The following is a 25,073-nucleotide window of genomic DNA, read 5'->3' on the forward strand; positions in this document are numbered from 1 at the left end:
CCGCAGCCCTAAGAAATTAACACAGAGAGACTTCCTTTCAAATGATCCCAGTTACCGAGAAAGAATATGTAATGACTATAGCTAGGAAACTGAAAGATTTTTATGTATGAAATGTGTCCTGAGTAACGCAAAATTTCGCAGTTGGATAGAGATGGCCTAATTGAAGCATCAGTGACAATTGAGTTTTCCAAAGTGCTCCTAGATTTTCTTTGGTTTTATTCTTATGTCCACTGTTGGTGCTACAGAACAGGTGAAACTGTGTCTTAATTTCACAATTTAAGGGACCGATTTCTTCACCTGGTTTTTCTCACAGGTCCATCACATTTCTAACAGATACATTAGTCCTGGCTCCCTCTTCCCACAGATGCAGAGGTGGTACGACATGTGTTTCCTGGTGAACTTTTGATGCTATGCTTATCACTGCTGTGTACTGAAAATACAGAGTACTGTTTTGAGTTATCACTTAATTTCAAGAAAAAATAGAAATCGAAGTTTACATGAGTCTAATAATGTGCCAGGCATTCTGTTAGGTATGTGCACGTATTATTTGATTTAATCTTCACAATAACCTTTTGAAGAACTATTACTACCACTTACAGATAGAGAAACTGAAACTAACGAAGTTGTCAAAAGTCATTGGAGCTAGGAGATGGGATTATGATTCTAACATGAATCCTAGTCAGATTTAATGTTGGAATTTAATCAAAATAGCTTTTTTAAGTAGATAATCTGCCCTAACTTAACAGTTTGGTTCAGTTGAGGTATTACTAATAATACTTGAGATTGGCTTTATACTGCCTGATGTAGCAATAAAGGTAGGACTTTAACAAGATGTTTTTGATGGGAGCAAAACCTACCCAGAGCTGTTCCTTCCATAAACGGCTACAGATTACTACTAGAATCACAAAACGTTGATGTTTTTAGATGGAATGGGTTCTAGAGTTAGTATAATATCCCTGTTTTATGAAAGAAGACACTGGAGGCAGAGATGTTCCTTGATTTGCTCAAGGATTACATGGCTAGTTAGTGTTGGAACTTGACCTAGAAGTAATGGATTCAAAAGGAACAAGATCATTATTGTTGAATCTCTTGGCACACATTTAAGTAAAGTCCAAACTACTATGGAAGGAATCTTGCATTTACAAAGAAATTTTTATTAAATTTTTATAAAATAATATTTGAATTACAGTGGAAAAGCACGTGTACCAAGAGACTCCAAAAATTTTATCAAGTAGAAGTTATTCACATGGTTTTGTTTCATCTTCAGATCTACTGCGACGATTTAAAAAATGCATTCTTAATTCCAACATTTTGTCAAATGGTCAGCCAGTTCTGTTATATTTCTTAAAGAAATAGTAAGTTCATCTTTGACCTAATCTCTGCCTGCTTCCTGGTTATTGCTATTCTAATTAATGAAATAAATAAATAAAACACAAACTGGCATTTTGGTTTTTTGTCATAATTTTTAAAAATTTATATGCAAACTACATATTTTTTGTTTGTTTTATTAGTGTACATTTCTTTGGGTTTTAACACATGTATAGATTCATATCACCACCATAACAATCAGGATATAGAACATTTCCCTCATCACAAAATACTCCTGTGTGCCCTTTATAGTCATACACTATTTCCCACCACCCTTACCGGTTAGCAACCACTAATCCATTCTCTGTCCCCGTAGGCTTGCCTTTTCTATGTCATATAAATGAAATAACATAGAATGTAACATTTTAAGACTGGCTTCTTTCACTCAGCATAATGCCTTTGAGATTCATTTATGTTGTTGAGTGTATCAATAGTTCCTTTGTATTGCTGAATAGTATTCCATTGCATGGATGTGCCACAGTTTATCTATTCAACTGTTGAGGGACTTTTGAATTGTTTCCAGTTTTTGGCAATTATGATAAAACTACTACAAAATTCATGTGCAGGGCTTTGTGTGAACATAAGTTTTCATCTATCTAGGATAAATACTTAGGAATGGAATTGCTAGGTCAAATGGTTAAGTCTACATTTAACATTATAAAAGACTGCCAAACTGTTTTCCAGAGTGGCCTTGGCGATTTACATTCACCTCAACAAAATATGAGACTTCCAGTTGCTTTGCATCCTTGCCAGCCCTTGATATTGTCTGTGTGTCTGCTTTGTCTTAGTCATTCTAAGTGTATAATGGTGTTAGCGGCATCTCACTGTGGTTTTATTTTGCATTTGCCCCATGGGCTATTCAATAATGTGTTGTTTAATTCCCAACTATGGGGAGGAGGGGTTCCATATATCTTTTTTTATTGATCTCTAATTTAATCTCATTATAGTCAGAGATACACTGATGATTTCAATTCTTTTAAACTTCTGAATATTATCATCTATCTCGGTGAATGTTTCATGTACCTTAAAATAATTTGTATTTCTGCTATTGTGGAGTGTCTACAAATGCCAATTAATTATAGTTGGTTGATTCAATTTATTAATTGTTCAATTTAAATATTTTTGATGATTGTTTTGTCTACTTGTTCTATTAATTACCAAGAGAAGAACGTTGAAATCTCCAACTCTAATTTTGAATTTCTCTATTTCTCCTTTCAGTTCTATCAGCATTTGCTTCATGCATTTTGAAGCTCTGTTAGTTATATAATCTAATTTTTGTCCTCTTAGTGTCTTCTTTAAATGTCTTCTTTTAATATTTATGTAATGTCACTCTTAATTCCTTGTAATTTTCCTTGCTGTGAAGTCTACTTTGCCTGTTATTAATGTAGTGCTCAAGCTTTCTTGTGATTAGTGTTTGCATGGTTCATCTTTTCCATCCTTTTACTTTTAAATTACCAACCAATATATTTAAAGTGGATTTCTTGTAAGCAGCATATAGTTGGTTCTCTTTTTTAAATTAATTTTAAGTCCATCTTCTAAGTGTGTGTTGAAGCCATTACATTTAATGTAATTATGATATGTTGGGTTATGTCTACTGTTTTATTATTTGTTTACTGTTTGTCCCCTCTGTTGTTTTTTCCTCTGTTTTTCATTTCCTGCTTTCTTTTGGATTATTTGAATATTTTTTAGTAATCCATTTTAATTTATTGGATTTGACCATAACTGTTTGCCGTTATTAGTTGTTGATCCAGGGATGATAATGTGCATACTTAGCTTTTTACATTATACTTAAAATTAATATTTTACCACTTTCAAGTGGAATACAGAAATCTTACCACTACAGAGATCCCTTTATGCTCCCCCTTTTATGTTGTGATTGTCATATGTATTACATCTGCAAGCATTAAAAATCCTGTCATAATTTTTGTTCTTAATCATCATACATATTTTAAAGAAATTAAGAGGAGAAAGTTACTCCATTATATTTACCTAGATATTTACCGTATCTGTTGCTTTTCCTGCATTCCTGACTTTCCAATTTTCCCTCTGATATCTTTTCTGTCCACCTGAAAAATGTCCTTTAGCATCTGTTTTAGAGCAGGTCTGCTGGCAACAAATTCTCTTAGTTTTCCCATATCTATGAATATTTCTATTTTTGATTTGTTCTTGAATAAGAATATTTTTGCTAAGGATGGAATTTTAGGTTGACAGGTCATTTCTTTCAGCACTTTAAAATTGTTTTTCTACTGCCTTGTGACTTCCATGGTTTCTGATGAGAAATCCACAGTCATTCAAATCATTATTCCTCTATATGTAGTTCGTCTTTTTCTTTGACTTCTTTTAAGATTCTTTCTTCGTCTGGTTGTCAGCAGTTTGATTAGGATTTATTTTGTTTTTCTCTTCTAAAATGTCGATTTGATTCTTTTCTATAGCTTCTATTTCTCTACTGAGACTCTCTATTTTTCTTTTCAATGGTACTTTCCCTTATCTCTTGGAGCATTGTTACAGTAGCTGCTTTAAAGTCTTTGAGTTTTTCAACATCTGGTCATCTCAAAGCTGGTATCTGTTGAATAACTTTTCCCTTGCAATTTCTTGAGATTTCCCTGTGCTTTTTACGTTGAGTAACCTTGGCTTTAGTCTCCACCTCTACCACGCACTTCCTGTGACTGAGTCTGCCTCCAGAACCAAGTGGCAAGAGGAGAGAGAGAAAAAACAATAGCAATGGGGATTCTCTCCTCACTCCTCCAACCACAGTCCCTCTAGTCAGAGAGAAGGATTCCCCTCCTTCAGAGATGAGGTGCTTTCCTGGCCTCTGCTACTGTCCCACCACCATGGGCCTGTGGCTTTAGGACTGGAGCTCGCCTGATGACGGGACTAGGAGAGAAAAGATCCAGTGGATTCCCCTACTCTGTCTGTTCCGTGAACATTCCCCTTCTCACTCCTCAAACCAGAAAGAAGTGCTTTTTTGTCCATGCTGGAGTGCAGTTCTGAGATTTGGGCTGCCTTTGACTTCAGGCTGGGACAAGAAACTGACTGCCAAATTGCTTATACTCCAAGTAGTGCCTCTCTTTCCCAATCTCCGTGCTACCACTCACTTTTCAGAGGCTTCAGATAGTTGTTTCCTACCTTCAGTACAGGGATTTTAGCCACATTCAGTGGGAAATTCAGGGTAGAATGTCCTTACTCCATCTTAACCAGTACTGGAGGTTCTTCACAATGTTTTAAATCAGAATAAAACTACTTGTTAAGAAACATGATTATGTATTATACATTAAATTTTATGAATAAATATGACACATTTTTGCTGCTTTAAAATATTCTATAGAGGCTAAAAACTTACCAGTTACAAAACATTAGTAAAGATTGTGAATTATGTTAGCTAACAATTGAAGTATCTGTAAATAAATCTGTGAGATAATACAGAACAAAATGTGGCTTAACACAAGTTCATAATTCCAGCTAACATTTGTTAATGCTTTACTATGTACTAAGTGCTTCCCCTGAACTTCCACATTTAATCTTCACAGTGACCTTGTGAATTAGCTACTATTATCCACATTTCACAAGTGTTGAATGGGGGCCTCAGAGGAGCTCAATCCATTTTTCAAGGAAACAAAGGGTACAAATCCAGGTTTGTCGTGCAGGGGTGGATTGGCAAACTTTTTCTTAAAGACCTAGATAGTAAATATTTTAGGCTTTGTGGAACATGCAGTCTCTGTTGTAAATACTCCACCATTGTAGGAGAAAAGCAGCCATTTGTAAATAAATGTGGATGGCCGTGTTCCAATAAAACTTTATTTACAAAAACAGGTAGCTGGTCCCTGGACTGTAGTTTGCCAACCCTTGTTCTAGAGGTCAGAAGTCTCACTACTCTGCACTACCTCTTTTCCCTACACAAATCACCTTTCTTCCACCCATACCTGTAACTTGACCTCATTTTCCTTGACAAAAAATAACTAGAATCAGTTGTGATTATATTATTATGTCATTAGAAATATGTACTTTTTAAAGTCAGAATACGTTTTCTAAATTTGAAATTTCTGTCATTGTTTGTTTTTGTTGTTGTTGCCTTTCGCTGTTTATTTTTGTTACATCAGTCCTATAATTTACTGAACAAGATGAATTTCCAGCCAGTTGAATACCTCTGTAGAAAAACACAGCCAGCCAGAAAATATTATCCAGGAATTGTCACTCACTCTATTCCCTTCCGAAATTTCAGCAACAGCTTCTTAACATCAGTACAAAGTTATGTTGGAAGCTGGTGTTGAGCAAACAGTCAAATAGAATTTCTGCCTTGAGAAGTTGAGAAATGGCAAAGGGAATTGAGGGATTGAGAAATGGTAAAGACAATTTAGAGCAGAGACAACAAAGTGAATTCAATATTTCTTTTCCCAGAAAAAAAAAAGCGTGAAACATTTGACTCAATCCTTCTAAAGTTTTTCTAAATCCTATTATTTTCAATGGGTGTTCATATGTAATTCTATCAATTTATAGATTTTCAGTGTCCTAGGATTCATAAAATATATTAAACTCTATCATATTAGTCTGTGTCTCCTGTGTTTACCCTTTTACTTGGAAAACATGATGTTAAATTTCATTCAATTTTATATCCCATAGTCCTACAAGTTAGGGTAAAAAGTCCTGACTGGGTAATTTTTACCCTGACTAGGGTAAAAGATGACTCTGCTGTTTTAAGAGTGAACCATTAGATTGAGATGTAAAATGTCCTGAAAATCAATTGGACACTTTGAAAGTTCTATCTGAATATATCTAAAACAATCAAGAGGAGATACTTATCTTTTCATTTTTAAAATCTTAAGGTGATTTAATTTAAAATAGAAATCTACAATGATAAAAAAATGCTATTAATTTATGATCTGGCTCGGATATCTGTTTTAATTTCACCTGTGTAGTAAAAACTGTTATTTCAAACCAAAATTTAATCGCTGCTTTGCACCCAAATTGGAGAGGCTCGTAGAAGAGTCTTCAACTACATCTTTCATATTTTAGTTTCTAAATATCATGATCAAAACTTGATTACTGTAATTTCACTGTGGATACTGTGATTTCAGTGTCTTATTCTTAAGGTTATGCTTTCACAGATCTACTAAACATGCAGATGTTTATGGGAATGGCGTGTAGGGAATGAAAGAAGAGAGTCTGACTTCTACATCAGGATCATCATGGAGCACGGGGAAGAGACCGAGCAGCAGAGGTAAAGCTGATAACTCAGCAGGGCCATGTCTTGGGAGTCAGAGATGACCAAGAGAATATAAAATCTGTAAACTGGCAAAAAGTCTTGGACTTCCCACAGAAAAGAGTGTTCAATTTAAATAAACTCCCACAGGACAGAGTGACCTCAAATAGGTCACTTCCGTTCTAGAGTTGAGTAAACGCTGTGATGCTGCTGCAATTTTTAGCCAGACTTCACAGGATTACAGGGCAAAGTGCTCATTATTAAGCTGGAACACAAGAAATAATTTTGTAATTTCTTTCTGTTGTTGTCTCCAAGGAAGAACTATACAGTGTTTGTTATGAAGATGTTTCACTCTATGTAAAGAAAACAAACAAAAATTCCAACAAAATCATAGAATGTTCCTTTCCATTTTTGCACTTCTAAGGTCCATTTGTAAAGGATAAATCATTTAAACCTCATCTTTAATTTCAAAATAAACTGTACTTTACTTTAAATTTCTTGTCTACATTGGTACCTCCAGGATATCTTTGAAAATAAAAATAGTAAAAAGAGTATTTGACACCCCTAGTATTTAGATTTCATATGTGTATGCTATATACCCCAATACGGACCCAGTCATGTTCACTTTCTTACTATGTGGAAATAGAAAGTATAAACCCCACATTTGTTATTTCAACTCTGGCTGCAAAAATATATCTGATGCCAGATTCTGCAAGCCTCAGTTAGGAATTTAATGACGAATCTTGAAAGAATGAGACTATTGCCTTATACGTTTTTGAACAAACAGAGCCTTGAACTAACCATTATATTGTGCTAGATAGATAACAGTTTGTTGGATATTTATAATTCCAAATCAAAAAATTTAGATTATGTCTATTTTAATCTGTATCTTTTTACCATAAAATTTTATCTGTTTATTTGCTAAGAAAGCCAAAGTGCTTTCATAAAACAGTGAAAATGCTGTTTATAGTTCTAAGGAATTTTCACTTGTAACTTTTAGGCAATGACTATTTGTTATGGGAAACTATATTTGTTTTGGAAATGTGTTCACTTAATGTTGAATCCTATGTCATAAAAGGTGATTAAACTTACTAATTTTGTGATAATTAACTCAGTAAGACTTATTACCTTTATTCTGTAATTTCCCATATATAAATGTTTTGACTTGGTAGTTAGTAAGCATCAAACTCTTAGTTCTTCATATCTTGCTACAGAAATATCTGTAAAAAACACGACTTTAACAATTAATTTCTAAAAAGCAACACAAATTTAAATTATTTTTGACAAATATATCTCATGTATTATTGAAAATACCATATTAGCTTTATTTTCCGTTTTGTAAAATTTCTCATTATAAATAACCTAATGTATATTTCTGTTTCAAATGAACTTCTTTGCCTATTTCCTTATTTCTCCCATTAGAATTTCCATTCTTTTAATCATCCACACCAGTCCTCTTAATTTTCTAATTTGCTTTCAATTCTCATGTCGCACTATAAATTGCTTTTTAATTCAGTTTTAGGATAAAATTTCCTGAAGAATCAGAATACTTCCTAATATCTGATAAAGAGATCTTGTGATTCAGTTTTTTTCTTCCCAGTTGGGGTAACCTTAACTGCCAGAGAGCCATGGCGTTATAGTTGATCTTCAATTAGTATAGCGATTTTATCTTAGTTTGAGTAAAAGTGGCAGATGAATATTCAACAAATATCTATTGAGCATACATTATATGTGGTTGATTAAACCTAGATTTTATTATAATTTTGTTTCCACATCTGTGATTTTCAATGGTAAGATTATATTTTAATGATGTTATTAGAAGTTGCCTGAAATACTTTTGCAAGTAGATAATTGCATAAAAACAACATGAAAAAAAATGCCTCTGACCCATTGACAAGTCTTGTGAATTCTTTTTTTGAAACATTTATTATACCCTTTTTGAATTATGCGGTTATCCTAAGGGTGGGCACGCTATACCTCACTCTGTCATCTTTTGTACACACATTCTGTTTGGGTGACATTTAATAGTAAGAGAAGTCATTGTAAATTACAGTGCCATATACATTGTATGTTACTTTTTAATGTTCCAATAGTATGTCTAAATAAATGCTGCTGTGGACTGAATTGTATCCCCCCACCCCTAAACTCGTATGTTGAAGCCCTAGCACCCAATGTGACTGTATTTGGATAATTAAGGTTAAATGAAGTCAGAAGGGGGTCCTACTCCAATAGAATTAGTGGCCTTATAATAAGAGGAAGAGAGAGGGAGATTATTCTCTTTCCATTAGGTAAGAATCCAGCAAATAGCTGGACTGTCAGCAAGCAGGAAGAGTGTCTTCACCAGAACTTGACCCTGCTGCCACCTGATCTCAGAATTCCAGCCTCTAGAAATGTGACAAAATACGTTTCTGTTGTAAGCCACCCAATCTATGATATTTTGTGATAGCAGCCCAAGCTGACTAAAACAATGCTTATGCCATGGAGCCCAACCAAGCTTTATGATAGTTCTACAATGGAGGTATCGGACATTGGCCCAACCAATAATGAAGTAGCACTTTCTTTCACATTTTGCTACTACTTTTCATGGATAATCTACGTAAGGTGTCCCACTGGTGGCTGGAGTAATTGGCAAGGGAAGATTCACATACTTGTGTCCTGGGGAATGATAATATCAAATATTACAAAACCACACTCTAACCACAACGCTGTTACCAACAATAAGCCAGACCATCATCGTGTTAGGCTTGGGTCATTTCAGTGACCTTCCAAAAGATCACCCTGCTGACTGTCTGCACCAGGTATAGTCATCTTAAATTATATATATATATATATATATTATATATATAAATATATATATATTTAAATTATATTATTACATCTTAAATTATATATATATATATATAAATATATATATATATATTTGTGTGTGTGTGTGAGAGGAAAATTAGCCCTGAGCTAACACCTGTTGCCAATCCTCCTGTTTTTGCTGAGGAAGATTGGCCCTGGGCTAACATCCACCCCATCTTCCTCTACTTTATATGTGGGATGCTTGTCATAGTATGGCTTGATAAGCGGTGCATGGGTCATCGCCCGGGATCCGAACCCATGAACCCCGGGCCACCAAGGCACAGTGTGCAAACTTAACCACTATGCTACCGAGCCAACCCTTAAATTATATTTGTATAAAAATGTTTCACCCTGTTTAAAAATTATCAAGATCCTTTATTGTCTATGAAATAAATTTTAATCTGAAAGCCTAGCACTCACGATCCTCTGTAATCTGGGCCTACTTTTAATTTCCCACATACAATAAATGCTCAGTAATACTCGTATAATTAATTTTCTGTCTTCAATATGTTCTCATTCTCCCTTGAACTTCCCATTATGATTCCTGTTTTTTTGACCTTGGTATATCCTGCGATCAACCCCCTACCCAAAATGTCTGTCATAATCCTACACATCTTAAGAGGACAAATACAAAATCCATTTCCTATAAAACTTTCCCAATTCCAAACCATGTGGACATTTTTCCCTGTAACTCCTCTGCCTCTTTTGACTTGAACGTTTCATTCTAGCATTGTATGCACTGTGTGTGTGAGCATGTATTACCAGCATTTTTTATATCTTATTACCCGATCTAAATAGTAAACTTCAGTAGGGCTTCCATTCTTATTACCCAGTCTTCTTCTTTAATCCTTCCCTGGAAACTCAGCCTGAAATACTCTCTCTACTTTGGCTATTTAGCACTTATTTTCTATAGCCTTCATTTGTCTCTTAATTATACCCAGTATTGTATTTATTTGCTATTCGTCATGTATTATTATTATATTCGTCACATGTTCTTGCTCAATTAACTAGATTTTTAGTTCCTTGAGGTCACAGGCTTTTATTCTTACAATATCTAGAACTGAACTATCTGCATATAAAGAGACACAAAATTATAGCCTGAAGGGCAAAAGACAAGAAGTCAGAAGACCTGAGTTCCAGTCCTTGGTTTAGTCAACTAAGCATCCATGTTGGGCAGTCTTTTAACAAGCCTTTCGAGGTCTTTTTAGAGTAAAGTTGTGGTGGGATAACGTTAAGATCTTGTAAAGATTTATTTTTTGAAATTGGGCCATAGTTTGCCTCTTTCTACAGTGTTCAAATTGATACACAAAGAGATGAAGTATCTATCTCTGAAAAGAGGATGGGAACAAAGGAGACCTCCAACCACTGGAAGCAGCCAATGGGGTATTTGAATAAGGGCAAAGGTTATCTAAGGATTATAAATTCTTTCAGAGAATATTCTTGGTTTTACCTAGGAGTTGGTTACCCAAATGCCAGGGGAATCATAGTGTATTAATCAGCATTCTCCAAAAAAACAGAATCTATAGGATATGTATATATTCTGTTAGTTTTACATATATATATATATAGAGAGAGAGAGAGAGAGAGAGAGAGAGAGAGAGCGAGAGAGAGAGAGAGAGAGAGATTTATTTTAAGCAATTGGCTCATGTGATTATGGAAACTTGGCAAGTTCAAAATCTGCAGGCTTAGACCATTAGACTGAAGACCCAAGGTAGAATTACAGTTAGAGTTCAAAGCATTCTGTTGGCAGAATTCCTTCTTGCTCATGGGAGGTCATTCTTTGTTCTATTAAGGCCTTCAACTGATTGGATGAAGGCCACCCACATTATGGAGGGCAATCTGTTTTACTCAAAGTCACCAATTTAAGTGTTGAACTCATCCAGAAAACACCTTCACAGAAATATCTAGAATAATATTTGACTAAATATCTGGACACTGTAGCTTAGTCAAATTGACACATAAAATTAACCATCACACATAGATTCTGTCATTGAGGGAAATACAGAATAATTCAGATGGCTTGCTTTAATTTCTTTCCGTAGACAGTTTATCATTCCTCTCTTTCATAATCTGAAATTTGAGACAGCAGGAATCTAATGCCTTCCATTCTGTCATTCTCAACAGACTCAGTGTCCTTATTTAGAAAAAGCCATTATGCTACAGTATATGGACTCAAATTAAAGAATTCATTTTTATATTCCAACCCTGCCACTTACTCACTATAACTTTGAAAAAGTCATTTAGTCTTACTGAATCTCAGTTTCTTCAGCATGAAAATGGGAAGAATAACACCTATCTCACAGGTAGGTTATGAGGATCACATGAGACTACATGGGAAATGATACCCATAGTAACATATTAATCATAACCATTATGCGTTAAATAAAACCTCTCTGCCTACCTAAAAAATCTATTTTTAAGTCCACACTATTCACTCATATCTATTCAGTCATTTAGTAAATATTTAGTGAAACAATTGACTGAAGTATTAAAGTAAGTTTCTCAAAAACAACAATGCCCTATGAAAATGTACAGAATTATCGAAAGCAGTGAATAAATAGATGATATTCTGTATAGTTATTATCAACTCAAGTACAGCTGGGTACGAGATGGACTTTTTTTTTTTATTGATGTTTTAATAGTTTATAACATTGTGAAATTTTTGGTTGTACATTTTTGTTTGTCCATCGCCATATATATGTCTCCCTTCACCCCTTGTGCCCATATCCTACCCCCATTGCCCCTGGTAACCACAGTACAGTTTTCTCTGTCCATGTGTTGGTTTATAGTCCACATATGAGTGAGATCGTAGTTTTTGTTCTTCTCTTTCTGGCTTATTTCACTTAACATAATACCCTCCAGGCCCATCCATGTTGTTGCAAATGAGATGATTTTGTCTTTTTTTATGGCTGAGTAGTATTCCATTGTGTATATGTACCACATCTTCTTGATCCAATCATCAGTCGAGGGACACTTGGGTTGCTTCCACTTCTTGGCTATAGTGAATAATGCTGCAATGAACATAGGGGTACATAAGCCTCTTTGGATTGTTGATTTCAGATTCGTTGGATAGATTCCTAGTAGTGGGATAGCTGGATCATAGGGTATTTCTATTTTTAATTCTTTGAGGAATCTCCATACCGTTTTCCATAGAGGCTGCACCAGTTTGCATTCCCACCAGCTGTGTATGAGGCTTCCTGTTTCTCCACATCCTCTCCAACACTTGTTTTTTGTCTTGGTGATTATAGCCATTCTAATGGGCGTGAGGTGATATCTTAGTGTTGTTTTGATTTGCATTTCTCTGATGATTAGTGATGTTGAACATCTTTTCATGTGCCTATTGGTCATCTGTATATCTTCTTTGGAGAAGTGTCTGTTCATTTCCTCTGCCCATTTTTTGACCGGGTTGTTTGTTTTTTTTGTTGTTCAGTTGTGTGAGTTCTTTATATATTATGGAGATTAACCCCTTGTCAGATATATGTTTTGCAAATATTTTCTCCCAGCTGGTGGGTTGTCTGTTCATCTTGATTCTGGTTTCATTTGTCTTATAGAAGCTCTTTAATCTGATAAAGTCCCACTTGCTTATTTTTTATTTAGTTTCTCTAGTCTGGGTAGGCATGTCATCCGAAGAGATTCCTTTATGCCCAATGTCAAATAGTGTGTTGCCTATATTTTCTTCTATGAGTTTTATAGTTTCAGGTCTCACCTTCAGGTCTTTGATCCATTTTGAGTTAATTTTTGTGAATGGCAATAGCAGATGTTCCACTTTCATTCTTTTGCATGTGGCTGTCCAGTTTTCCCAACACCATTTATTGAAGAGACTTTCCTTTCTCCATTGTGTGTTCTTAGCACCTTTGTCGAAAATTAGCTATCCGTATATGTGTGGTTTTCTTTCTAGGCTTTCAATTCTGTTCCATTGATCTGTGTGTCTGTTTTTGTACCAGTACCATGCTGTTTTGATCACTATTGCTTTGTAGTATGTTTTGAAGTCAGGGATTGTGATGCCTCCTGCTTTGTTCTTTTTCCTTAGGATTGCTCTAGATATTTGGGGTCTTTTGTTGCCCCATATGAATTCTAGTATTCTTTTTTCTATTTCCATGAAGAATGTCATTGGGATTCTGATTGGGATTGCATTGAGTCTGTAGAATGCTTTAGGTAGTATGGACATTTTAACTATGTTTATTCTTCCAATCCACGTGCATGGGATGCCTTTCCATTTCTTTATGTCATCATTGATTTCTTTCAACAATGTCTTGTAGTTTTCGTTGTATAGGTCTTTCACCTCCTTGGTAAGATTTATCCCTAGATATTTTATTCTTTTTGATGTAATTGTAAATGGTATTATCTTTTTGAGCTCTCTTTCTGTTAGTTCGTTATTAGCGTACAGAAAGGCAACTGATTTTTGTAGATTGATTTTGTACCCTGCGACTTTGCTGTAGTTGATTATTTCTAATAGTCTTCCAATGGATTCTTTAGGGTTTTCTATATATAAAATCATGTCACCTGCAAATAGTGAGAGTTTCACTTCTTCGTTGCCTATTTGGATTCCTTTTATTCCTTTTTCTTGCCTAATTACTCTGGCCAAAACCTCCAGTACTATGTTGAGCAAGAGTGGTGAGAATGGGCAGCCTTGTCTTGTTCCTGTTCTCAGAGGAATGGCTTTTAGCCTTTCCCCATTGAGTATGATATTGACTGTGGGTTTGTCATAAATAGCCTTTATTATGTTGAGGTACTTTCCTTCTATACCCATTTTGTTGAGAGTTTTTATCATAAACGGATGTTGTATCTTGTCAAATGCCTTCTCTGCGTCTATTGAGATGACCAAGTGGTTTTTATTCTTTGTTTTGTTGATGTGGTGTATCACGTTGATTGATTTGCAGATGTTGAACCATCCCTGCATCCCTGGTATAAATCCCACTGGATCATGGTGTATGATCTTTTTAATGTATTGTTGTATTCGGTTTGCCAATATTTTGTTGAGGACTTTTGCATCTATGTTCATCAGCGATATTGGCCTGTAATTTTCCTTCTTTGTGTTGTCTTTGTCTGGCTTTGGTATCAGGGTGATGTTGGCCTCCTAGAATGAGTTAGGAAGTGTTCCATCTTTCTCTAATTTTTGGAATAGTTTGACAAGGATGGGTATTAAATCTTCTTTGAATGTTTGGCAAAATTCACCACAGAAGCCGTCTGGTCCTGAACTTTTATTTTTTGGGAGGTTTTTGATTACTATTTCAATCTCTTTACTTGTGATTAGTCTATTCAGATTCTCTATTTCTTCTAGGTTCAGTTTCAGGTGGTTGTATGAGTCTGAGAATTTATCCATTTCTTCTAGATTGTCCAATTTTTTGGCATATAATTTCTCATAGTATTCTTTTATAATCCTTTGTATTTCCATGGTATCCCTTGTAATTTCTCCTCTTTCATTTCTAATTTTATTTATTTGAGCCTTTTCTCTTTTTTTCTTAGTAAGTCTGGCTAAAGGTTTGTCAATTTAGTTTGTCTTCTCAAAGAACCAACTCTTTGTTTCATTAATGCTTTCTACTGTTTTTTGGTGTCAATTTCATTTATTTCTGCTCTGATTTTTATTATTTCTCTCCTTCTGCTGACTTTGGGCTTTGTTTGTTCTTCTTTTTCTAGTTCTGTTAGGTGTAATTTAAGGTTGCTTATTTGGGCTTTTTCTTGTTTGTTAAGGTGGGCTTGTATCGCTATAAGTTTCCCTCTCGGGACCACTTTTGTTGCATCCCATATAATTTGCTATGGCATATTTTCATTTTTGTTTGTTTCCAGATATTTTTTGATTTCTCTGTTAATTTCATCAATGATCCATTGGTTGTTCAGTAGCATGTTGTTTAATCTCTGCATTTTTGTCACTCTCCCCGTTTTTTTCTCGTGGTTGATTTCCTGTTTCATAGCATTACAGTCTGAAAAGATGACAAGATGGACTTTTAGCTTCTAATAACGTATTAAGTCATTAAATTGTTACTACTATCTAACTATAAAAGGATCTAACATCAGGTTTCCTTGAAGCAGAGACTGAGATGGAGATTCTTGTGGAAGTGATTTGTTCGAGATGACTCCTCTTGGGGAGTAGGGAAGAAGAAAGGTAAGTGAGGATGTGATCTTATCTAAAGACTGGCTTCAGCCCAGCTTGAGTCAAAGGCTAGTCTGCTGTGCAGAGTTAGTGGGTCACTGGCTGTGGGCTGCCCTCCTGATGATGCGGGCCATAACCTCACAGGTATGGCAGTACTCTTCATAAGGAGGGCAACTCTTTAGAGAAAGAAATATCTAAGGATTATCAGTCGATATTCTCAACAGCTGAAGCTGGGTGCACCTTCCAGTAAAGGCGATTTGAGAATGCAACAACGACCTCCACTACAAAGGGTCATTGATGTTCGTAATAATAACAGAGGCACTGCAAAGGTGTTAAGAGCTCTCTGAATTCTCAAAAACTGACTGACATCCACTATAGTCTTTTACAGCATTCAAATTCTTTGAAAACTGGAGTTCCTTGAATTACCCATAAATTAAGTTCCTATGAATACTAATATTTTATTATCTGGAATTTCTCTTTCTTACAAAAGCATAAACTTTATTATGTTTTGAAAACACAGCTAGAGGAGATTCTTATTTCTATTTTGTCGATTATCTGTTGCCTGCTAAGAAACATAAATGTACATAGGCTTCAGCAACTCTGTTTCTTGGAAACGGCAAGCAAACAATTGTTGGATTCATACGATAACATCAGACAGATAATATACCAAATTTATACTTTTGGTATATATTCTAAGTAAGAAGTAAGTAAATAGAATGGTAAACTTTCAATGTAAAACTGTAAACAAGCAACTTTTCTAGAAAGATGGGTTTGTAAATGTGGGCATTTGTATAAATAGTTAATGTCAGATAATTCTAATAATGTGTATCCACAATGAAAATTAAAGCTTTAGTTTTTCACTTTTACCTGTTTGTTCTTAAGGCAAAACCAAGTAATCAATTACATTCATAATTAGCATGTGTTTATAGAGTGAATTCTCATATAGCTGTTTCCATTAAAAGGCAGCTGCAGATACCACACCATCTAATAATTGTTTTAAGAAACAGAGCCACAAGGCTTTTAAAATCATAAAGAAGTGCCAAGATATTCATTTAGGTGATTTATAATGGGAGAATTTTCCTTTCTTGTCCTTAGTATAAATGCCCTGACATCATCATCAACATTATATAATATTTATTTGTAAACTTAATAATAAAGTAAGGGGGAAAGGACTCTGGATATACTGTATTTCTCTTTTCTCTGTTTCTCTTCCTCTGGGTAGGAAAAGGAGCACCTGAAAACACTGGGTTTTCCTGGAGACAATAGGCAAAATTGGATACAGCTGAAGTTCACAATGTCTCAAAACAGTTCTGGGCATTGGTTCCTATTTGAATTTTTAGAGTTACCCCATAACATAAAAGACACTAGAAAAAAATGTTTTTGTTGTCCTCTCCGGTCTATCTCTAAATTGTCTCTGTTTTATTAGGATTAGACTTGGCTCTACTAATAGAAAAATGTGTATGCAAATACCCTCATAATCTACAGGTAAAGAAAACTTTAATAAAAACTCGAGTGCACAATTCATATGAAAAATATATTGATGGACTTGATAGAATTAAAGTTAAGGATTTCTGTTTAATGAAAGGCATCATAGACAAAGTTATCAGATATTTGACAAACTGGAAAAATAGCTTTAAAATAATCAAAATTAGCAAGAGGTTAACATCTAGAATACACAAGGAATTTAACAATCCATAAGAAAAAGATGAGACTTGCAATATAAAGTATGGATAAAACTAGGCAATTCATTTAAAGCCAAATCTGAATTAGCAAGTATATGAAGAGATGCCCAACTTACTACCCCCAACAGATTGGCCAAAATTAGAGATAAGCCAGCTATTAATGAGATATAGGAGGATGGGCACTCTTGCACACTGCTAATGGGAAGGTACACTGACACAGCCATTGTAGACAGCAATCTGGGCATACTCACTGGAAATAAATATGATCCAGTAATCCATTCCAGGGATGCATCCCAGAGAAACCTGAGCCCAGGTTCATAAGGGGACAGGCACAAAGATGTTCATTGTAGCAGCAGGTTAGAGGCAACTGGGTGTCCATCACTGCAGGAATGGGTGAATAAAATGTAGTACACGCATGGAGCAAAATACTATGCAGCATTCAGAAGCAATAAACCAGTGTTACACACCAACATCAGTACATCTCTAAATGAATATTTATTTAAAAATTACAAACCGAATAAAGGCTACAGTATAATGTCATGTACGTAAATTAAAAACAGATTCATATATAAAACAGTACCATATATGTTTCGAGAACCACATATATACAAAGATATCCATGAGCTGAGAGCTTACATTCAATATAATAGTGCTTACAGAGAGGAGGCTGGTCAATGGAGTTAAAATGGAGAATGCAAGCCAAAACAATAAAATGGAAAAAAAAAAAGAAGAGGTGACTTTGCACGGACAGTTGATGTATATGCTGTACATGAGGAAGTATTATTAACTCAACACCCTGCACCTGAGATTAAAAATACATAAACAAACAGTGAGTGGGTGTAGCTCACTGGAAGAGCGCATGCTTCGCGTGCATGAGGCCCCGGGGTTCCACTCCTGGCACCTCCAAGCAATTATCAGTCTTAAAAAAACACAGATTGAGCTAAAGATATGTAAATTATATAACCATAATTCCCGTCCTTTGTAAGTTAAAGAGGAAAAAATGTTACAACATGAACAAAAATATATACAAAACTCTCTTTGCTTCTTTACTGACTGTCCTAAAACACGCTAGGCTCGCATCCTTTTCTTAAGGAGACTTATGCTGTTACTCCCTCATCCCCAGTGATCTTTACCTAACCAATGACACTCTGCAGGACATAATTTAAGTTCTACTTCTCTATAAAACCTTTAAAATTGTTCCATTCATGTAAATATCTTCCTGAAACCAATTAACTTGTATAAGCTGTACCACAACATCTAAGACAATAATATATCAAATATATTGTCCTCTATTGCTCTATATTATGTCTTGCCCAGGGATTCCTCTACCAGATGTTGACTTCCTAGAGACCAGAGAGACTTCTTCAGAGCTTCCTGTTGTGCCTAGAACAGTGTGGCTTACATAGGAGTATCTCAGTAAATATTTGGATTAGTAGATTCTCAGATGAGATTTGGAATTGTAGTGGCAAGGATGAAAAATGGGATTATAACTGAAGGTTGAAAAAATTTATCCTTTTGTGGCTGGGAAATTAGTTTTGAAAGTGGAGGAGAAGAGCAGTTCCTTTTGGAATTGGAGTTCCCTCTGGAATTAGAGGAGGAAGAGGCAGAATAATTGCTATCACACTGTGAATGAGTAGCCCTCCAATCAATCAAGGAGACAAAGTTTGCTTTACGTCCTCTTTTTTCCCTTTTCTTGGTGTTTTCTTGTCTAGGACTATCACTATTTTTTTTCCTGAACACTTAAAGAATTTTGTTTCTACTTCAATCTATAAAATAAAACTAACAAGAGCCAACTCAGAACGTGCTTCTTTGGTCTAGAACACTGTTCAACAGCCCCTTCTCCCCACTTTTAAGGGAAATATGCTTCTTTTGTTTTCGATGAAAATTATCATTTTGTTATGATTACCAAATGTATGAATGAATTTTGACATACTAAATTGTGGTGGATCATTCCTCGGGAGGCTGTGAAGGGAAGAAACGCCCTGTTATAGCAGAGTTGATAAACTGAGTTGGATTCTCACTGAGTTTCAGAATCTCATTTAGCTGTGCTCTGCAAATGATTTGAATGAGAGCCAAAGGTTGTCTGAAAGGGAAGCTGATCTTTGTGTAAGATCCAACAGGAAGTTGGAGCTTTGAAACAAGAAGATATATGTAGCTTGCTCAGCCTTTTAGAAGGGGCAAAGGAGATGTGGATTGGCTCCAGGAAATGGTGGTTGAGGGAAAGTAATGCAAAGTGGAAACAATCAGGGACGTGATGTAATAAGACCAGAGTACAATATCTATTTCAGCTACTTACTAGTTTTGTAATCTGGATTGAGTCAGTAAGCATCTCTGAACCTTTGCTTTCTTTTTTGTATGATAAAGAGGTGGTGAGATCTCTAATTCAAATTTGTCTATGAATGTTGTCATCACCTAAAAAGATCACTTGGCAGCTAAAGAAAATTACGAACAGATAAGAGCCTAGGAACATAAGAAAAGAAACTGAGCTGCATTCATTTTAGTAACTGGCTAGTAATGAAAGGGGTCTGAAACATAGTAGGTACTCAACAAATATTTGTTGAATGAATGTATCAGAAAAACAAAACAGATCAGAGAGGAAGTAAAGTCAGAAGAGAGCACCAAGACCAAAGAGACTCTCAGGCCAGGCATGTAGGAGGCAGAGGAAAGAACTTAGGAAGACAGATAAGAAATTGTCCTCTTCACCCAGTTGTCAGGACCAGGGGAAAGCTGCAGGAGCCAGGGTAGCATCAAAGCGCTGAGAGCCCGCTACCTGTAGAGATTAGCAGGCACATTTTAGAGAATTAAGACTCACAGTAATGCCTACCCAAATATACCTTAAACAACATATCTGAACATTTGGATTTACTTCTCAGGCAACCAGAAGGCAAATTGAGGAAGGAAAGTGAGGGGTTTCATGAAATCATCATAGGCAGAATCACAGACCAGAGTTTAAATCCAAGCTACCATTCACTAGTAGTATAGATATTGGCAAAACAATTAATCTCTCTGAGACATCTAGAAAATGAAGACTTCAATTCTGAAAAATGAAAATTATAGTATCTACTCTGTAGAATTGTTTTGAAGATTAAATAAGTGAATATATGAAAAGAACCTAAAACAAGCCTGGCATGATTTTTTAAATTCTGATTACCATTATTGTTTTTGGTATTGTAGCTTTTATTCCCACTAAGGTGTGTATCAGCCAACTCAATTTTTGTCTTGACTTCGGTTCAAGAACTTGTAATTTGCAAAGTGCTTCTTTATTTTTGGGTTTTCTCCTATGTGTGCTTTTTTCTTCCTCAGTGCCCTTTTAAAAGTTCCTCCCGCCTCCAATCCTAATTTTGTCTTCACAGCATTGAGGAAAAAGGTCCTTTCCACAGTTAGTACAGGGTGGCTAAGCGGTGGGTGTGCTTGTGGTTTGGCAAACCAGGTCCAGGATCTCAGATCCCCGAAGAGCAGAGAGCCAGGGCAGAATCAGGGGAAGGGCAGGAGTCGAGACTTATATGACTCCATGTAAGAGATGGGCTAGAACACCTTCTCAGTAAGAGATGATGTGCCCCCCAGCGTTTGTTTACTTGTTTATAACACATCCATTTGAATGGAGAGTAGGAGGATTCTTGCTTCCCAAAGGCTACAGTAAGATATACCCTGTTGTAAGATACATACTTTTAATAGTAGACAAAGTTAGAAATGATGTCAAAACTTGGCAATTGAACAGATTAATGAGAAAATTAATGTAAGACGTATGATAATTGCATTAATACTGACAACTCGCCAGTAGATACACAAGAGTTAACAAACACTTTGGCTTGTTGATCACTGCCAAATCAAATTTTCAAAGAAATTGAGTTCTGGTGAAAAGTGTTCAACTGTTAAGCAAAGGTTTTAGCTCGTTTTGAAGGTCCCTTCATCCCCAAGAGGCTGTGACTCAGACACAGGCCTCATTCTGACATAGGTAGGTCAGTTCCCTTAAACTCCAGGAGCAAACACAGTTTCCCTGCTTCCTCCTAAGCTCGAGGCCAGACGACTTTTCAGTTCCAGGATGATGAAGGACGGGGCCAGGGTGGGCCGAGTGGAGATGAAGTGAAGGGAGGGCGCGCTTTCCCTGCTCGTTTGGGGCCCAAGCTCTCAGGCTGAGGACACCGTTTTCAAGCGCCTGCAGCAATCTCAGTTCCACAATCCCGGGGAAAAGCACTATTTCAGTAGGAAAAGGCGCCTTCACTCAGAAGGCGGTGTGTGAAGGTCAAGTCTAGGGAACACACTCAGGTGAAGCCGTGTGACCAAGTGGCGGAAAATGGAGAGTGTGCTGCACACCAGCGCGTGGGGCGCGCGTTTGGTTTGTCTGCTTCGAGTCCTCAGAGAGGACACACGAGAAGACAGAGCTGCACCCACTGGGGGACTGGCGACGGCGGCCCACGAGGTGCTGAGATACTCCCCACGGAAGGAGAAGGTGTGAGGGAGACGAGGCTGCGGGCGGACAAAGGCGCGGTCTGGCGGCCGCACGCGCTGCAGGGCGACGGGAACGCTCGGCGTCGGGAGGCAGCGGCGCAGCGGCGGCGGCGGCGGCGGGAGGCGCGCCGCCCCCCGAGGCCCCGCCCCCGGAGCCCCGCCCCGCCAGCGCCCGGCCAATGGGAGGCCGGGATGTTAGCGGGTGGGAGGCGCGGCCGGGTTGCTACAGCGGGAGCTGGGCGGCGGCGGGCGCTGTCGGAGGAGCCGCGGCGAGCTGTGCGTGGCGGCGCGATGGAGGGGCTGGAAGGTGAGAGGGGAGGGGATGCGGGGCGGGGGCCGCTGAGGCGCCGGGGACGCCGGGGCCGGGGAGGCCAGCGCCGGGACGAAGCGGCGGGCCCCGCGGCGTCTCCGGAGGCGCGGGCTGGAGCCCGACGGCCCCCTCAGGCTGCCCTCCTCGGACGGTCCTCGGCTGGGGTGCGCCACCCGGAGCCTGGCCTGGCTTCTGAACACGCCTGCGGGGCCCTTCCTCCCATTTTCGGGTCTTGCTTGACTCCCGAGCGTCCTTTTGGTAATCACAGCCTCTGGCCGGATTTTATTTTCCTTGCAAGGTGGACGGTCCGTTCATGTCCACCGCCTCCCCACCTCCCGTCTTTTCTCGGGCCCCGGGGTGTGTCCCCACCCTCGGCTTTTGACACTTCCCGTGGCCGGTCTCCCTGGGTAACCGTTTTTCCCTTTCTACAGCATCTTCTATGGAGGGGATGCCAAGAGCGTCTCCCGAGGAAGTGTCGCTGGCGAGCTTTAGAGCCGGGACAATAGATTAACGGCAGGACCTCAGGGTTCATTCACGACGACTCTGCAAGGAACGGCCAGCATTGGTTCCTTATCTTTGGGTTTATCCTTATGCTGTAACCATGACTCCCGATGTTGCTTTGTTCCCAGTTCTTTCACTCTTTCTCCATTCTCGTTACCCATTTTATCCAGTGTAATACTGCATTCGCCTCAAAACAACAAAGGAAAAAAAACCCACCTAGCACTGGCGACAGCAGTTTCAAGGTTCTTTTTCAAATTGTGGTTAATCCTTCTGATGAAGAATAAGCCTGCAGAATTCAAAGATCCTGTGGTCGTGATTTAGCTTTTTTCTCCTAATTTACGTAGATTCAGGTGGAATTAATAAGCAGAGGCACTGAGCCTCTAGGCATCGTTGCATGCTGGAGAGTGAATTATTTCAGGTTGTGTTATGAAGTGGAAAGTAATAAGTGGTAACTTTTTGCACTGACCTAAGCTCACCAAAATGCAAATATAATGCTTTTGCTCTGAGGTGAAGCTCTTAGAGTAAACACCTTGAGGATGATAGCTAATCGACAATTCTGATAATTCGCCGTTTGTGGGCAGCTGCAGTATATTATGACAAATGAAGGTCTTGTTCCGTGCTTATTCAATTTATTTTAGGCAGATCATTCAAGTTTCAATGAAGTAGGACTTGTAATCATAGCGCTCCTTACTTTCAAGATACTTTTGTTTAGAAGACTTCTGGAGGCAGCTTACTTTTTTTTTTTTAACAAATTTTAAAACTGGTGGTTTTATAGCACAGTGGGTAGGATCATGGGTTCTGGAATTCTCCTAAGGTTATCGTAATACCCTTAATGTGCTTTAGAACAGTGTTTCTGCAGATTTTCATTATTTTATTCAGCGTTTGTAATTAAGTCAAAGATCTTTGTCAGGTTTTTCACTTATGTACGCTGAGCACTTAAAATAGTGTCTGACACAAAGTAGGTACTCAATAGTTGTTGTTAGATAAATGACTTTGTGATGGGCACCATTCAAGCCCTGGGGATACAGCAAAAAAATAAAAAGTCAAAGCCCTGCTCTCATTGAGCCTACATTTTAGTGAACCTTATATTTTAGCAGTGCTAAAACATCACTATTGAAATCTGACTAAGAATGCTTTTAAAATGTAATAAAAACCTATTATAATACTCAATTACAGGGGTGGAGAAGTCTGTGAATCCTGATGTAATATGGTATGTTATGACGGGTGTGTTTTATGGGCCCAGCTTGTGATGTATCATGTTAAACAGTACTTCGTCTTTACTCTTCATTTGATATTTTTTTTTTAACAAAATGAGTTGCTATCATTATGATGTGTTAATTTTAGTGGGTTAGGTTAAAATATATGAAATTGTCCTTTTTATATGGCAAAACAATTGGATATTGGTAATTTCAAGTGATTTAGACTAATAAAAGCTCTGAGAGTTTTTTTGTTGAAGTTAGGACAGTGCCTTTCTTTCTTTCCTTCTTCCAGTTCAGTCCCTATTAGGTCACACTTTGCAAAGATCAAAACTTTGAGTCTTAAGGTTACCATTAATTCATTCATCTATGCCTTCATTTAATAAACATTGATACATTGAAACAATGATAGATAAAATAAAGTTTTTGCACTATTGAAAGCTAAAGTCTAGCGCTTTGAAGGTGTCTAATAAACATTATATTGCAGTACCCAGTAAAAACATCATCAAGAGTTTGCTTAACATGTCTTAGTAATTGAGTAAATATTGTACTGTTTGGCATTAGACCCACTTTTCTAGCTAAAACCAGTTACTAGAGTAATCTTGATTGTAAAACCAGAAAATATATGGACCCCTGAAAAATTCTATTGAAGATTATCATACTCTTTCTTGTAACTTATAAATTATCTGCATGTAGATCGTATACCAATTGTGTACATTATTTTTGGTCTTCTGGGACTTTTATGCTTCCTGGATTGTCAAGAGATGAGCTATTAGGCTGAATCTTGTTTTTCAAAACCAAATATGAATTATTGCTAATGATTTTGTATAATCTATATCTGAGCACTTCTGCATTGTGTAGGTAATTAGAGCAAAGCCTTTAATTTCTTTTCACCTAAAGCTCGTGCCCTATAGATATATCTAAAGGCAATAGAAATAGTTCTAGACTTGGGAGAGTTCTAATCTCTCATAAGCTTTTCATCTGTAAAACGGGAAGATGATAAACTCTAAGCAGATTTTATCCATGTACAGTATTGTCATTCCTTTTGTAAGATTAGGCTGCCCATTCCTCTTTTGCACTGCTGAAATTAGTAGATCTTAGTGTACTGCCCTCTAAAACTTGATTAGAAGTCTGTTCTTCTTCAGTGTAGCCCTTGATCTAGTTGAAGACAGCCATCCTGTCCCATTAGGGTTTCTTTTTTGTTTTGTTTTTCCCTAGTCTAAACTCATGCTAGTTTCCTGAATAATTCTTCATCTTGATTAATTTATCTAGCATTCATTGTTTTTTGGTACTGAGTCAGATGCTAGATATTTTAATAGGCAGTGTGTTGGAAAGGCCTGTGTTTGGATCCATGCTTGGTTGCTTTTTAGCTCTATGATTTGGGCAGTTTACTTCACCTGAACTTCAGTTTCCTCAGCTATAAAAGGTGGAG

General features: G+C 37.1%; 1 protein-coding gene across 3 annotated transcripts in view; it reads left to right on the top strand.

The window, feature by feature from the left end:
- The first annotated feature begins 21,887 nt into the window (after positions 1-21,887).
- Positions 21,888-25,073, top strand: part of ZC2HC1A (zinc finger C2HC-type containing 1A) — a 49,891-nt gene continuing 46,705 nt past the window's right edge. For all 3 annotated transcript variants that reach the window (XM_058528920.1, XM_058528918.1, XM_058528919.1), the window contains exon 1: positions 21,888-21,941. In XM_058528920.1, coding sequence (XP_058384903.1) covers positions 21,926-21,941 — 16 coding nt within the window. In that variant the 5' untranslated portion in view covers positions 21,888-21,925. The remainder of the gene's footprint in view (positions 21,942-25,073) is intronic.

This window comes from Diceros bicornis, chromosome 33 (genome assembly GCF_020826845.1).
Source record: "Diceros bicornis minor isolate mBicDic1 chromosome 33, mDicBic1.mat.cur, whole genome shotgun sequence".
NCBI lineage: Eukaryota > Metazoa > Chordata > Mammalia > Perissodactyla > Rhinocerotidae > Diceros > Diceros bicornis.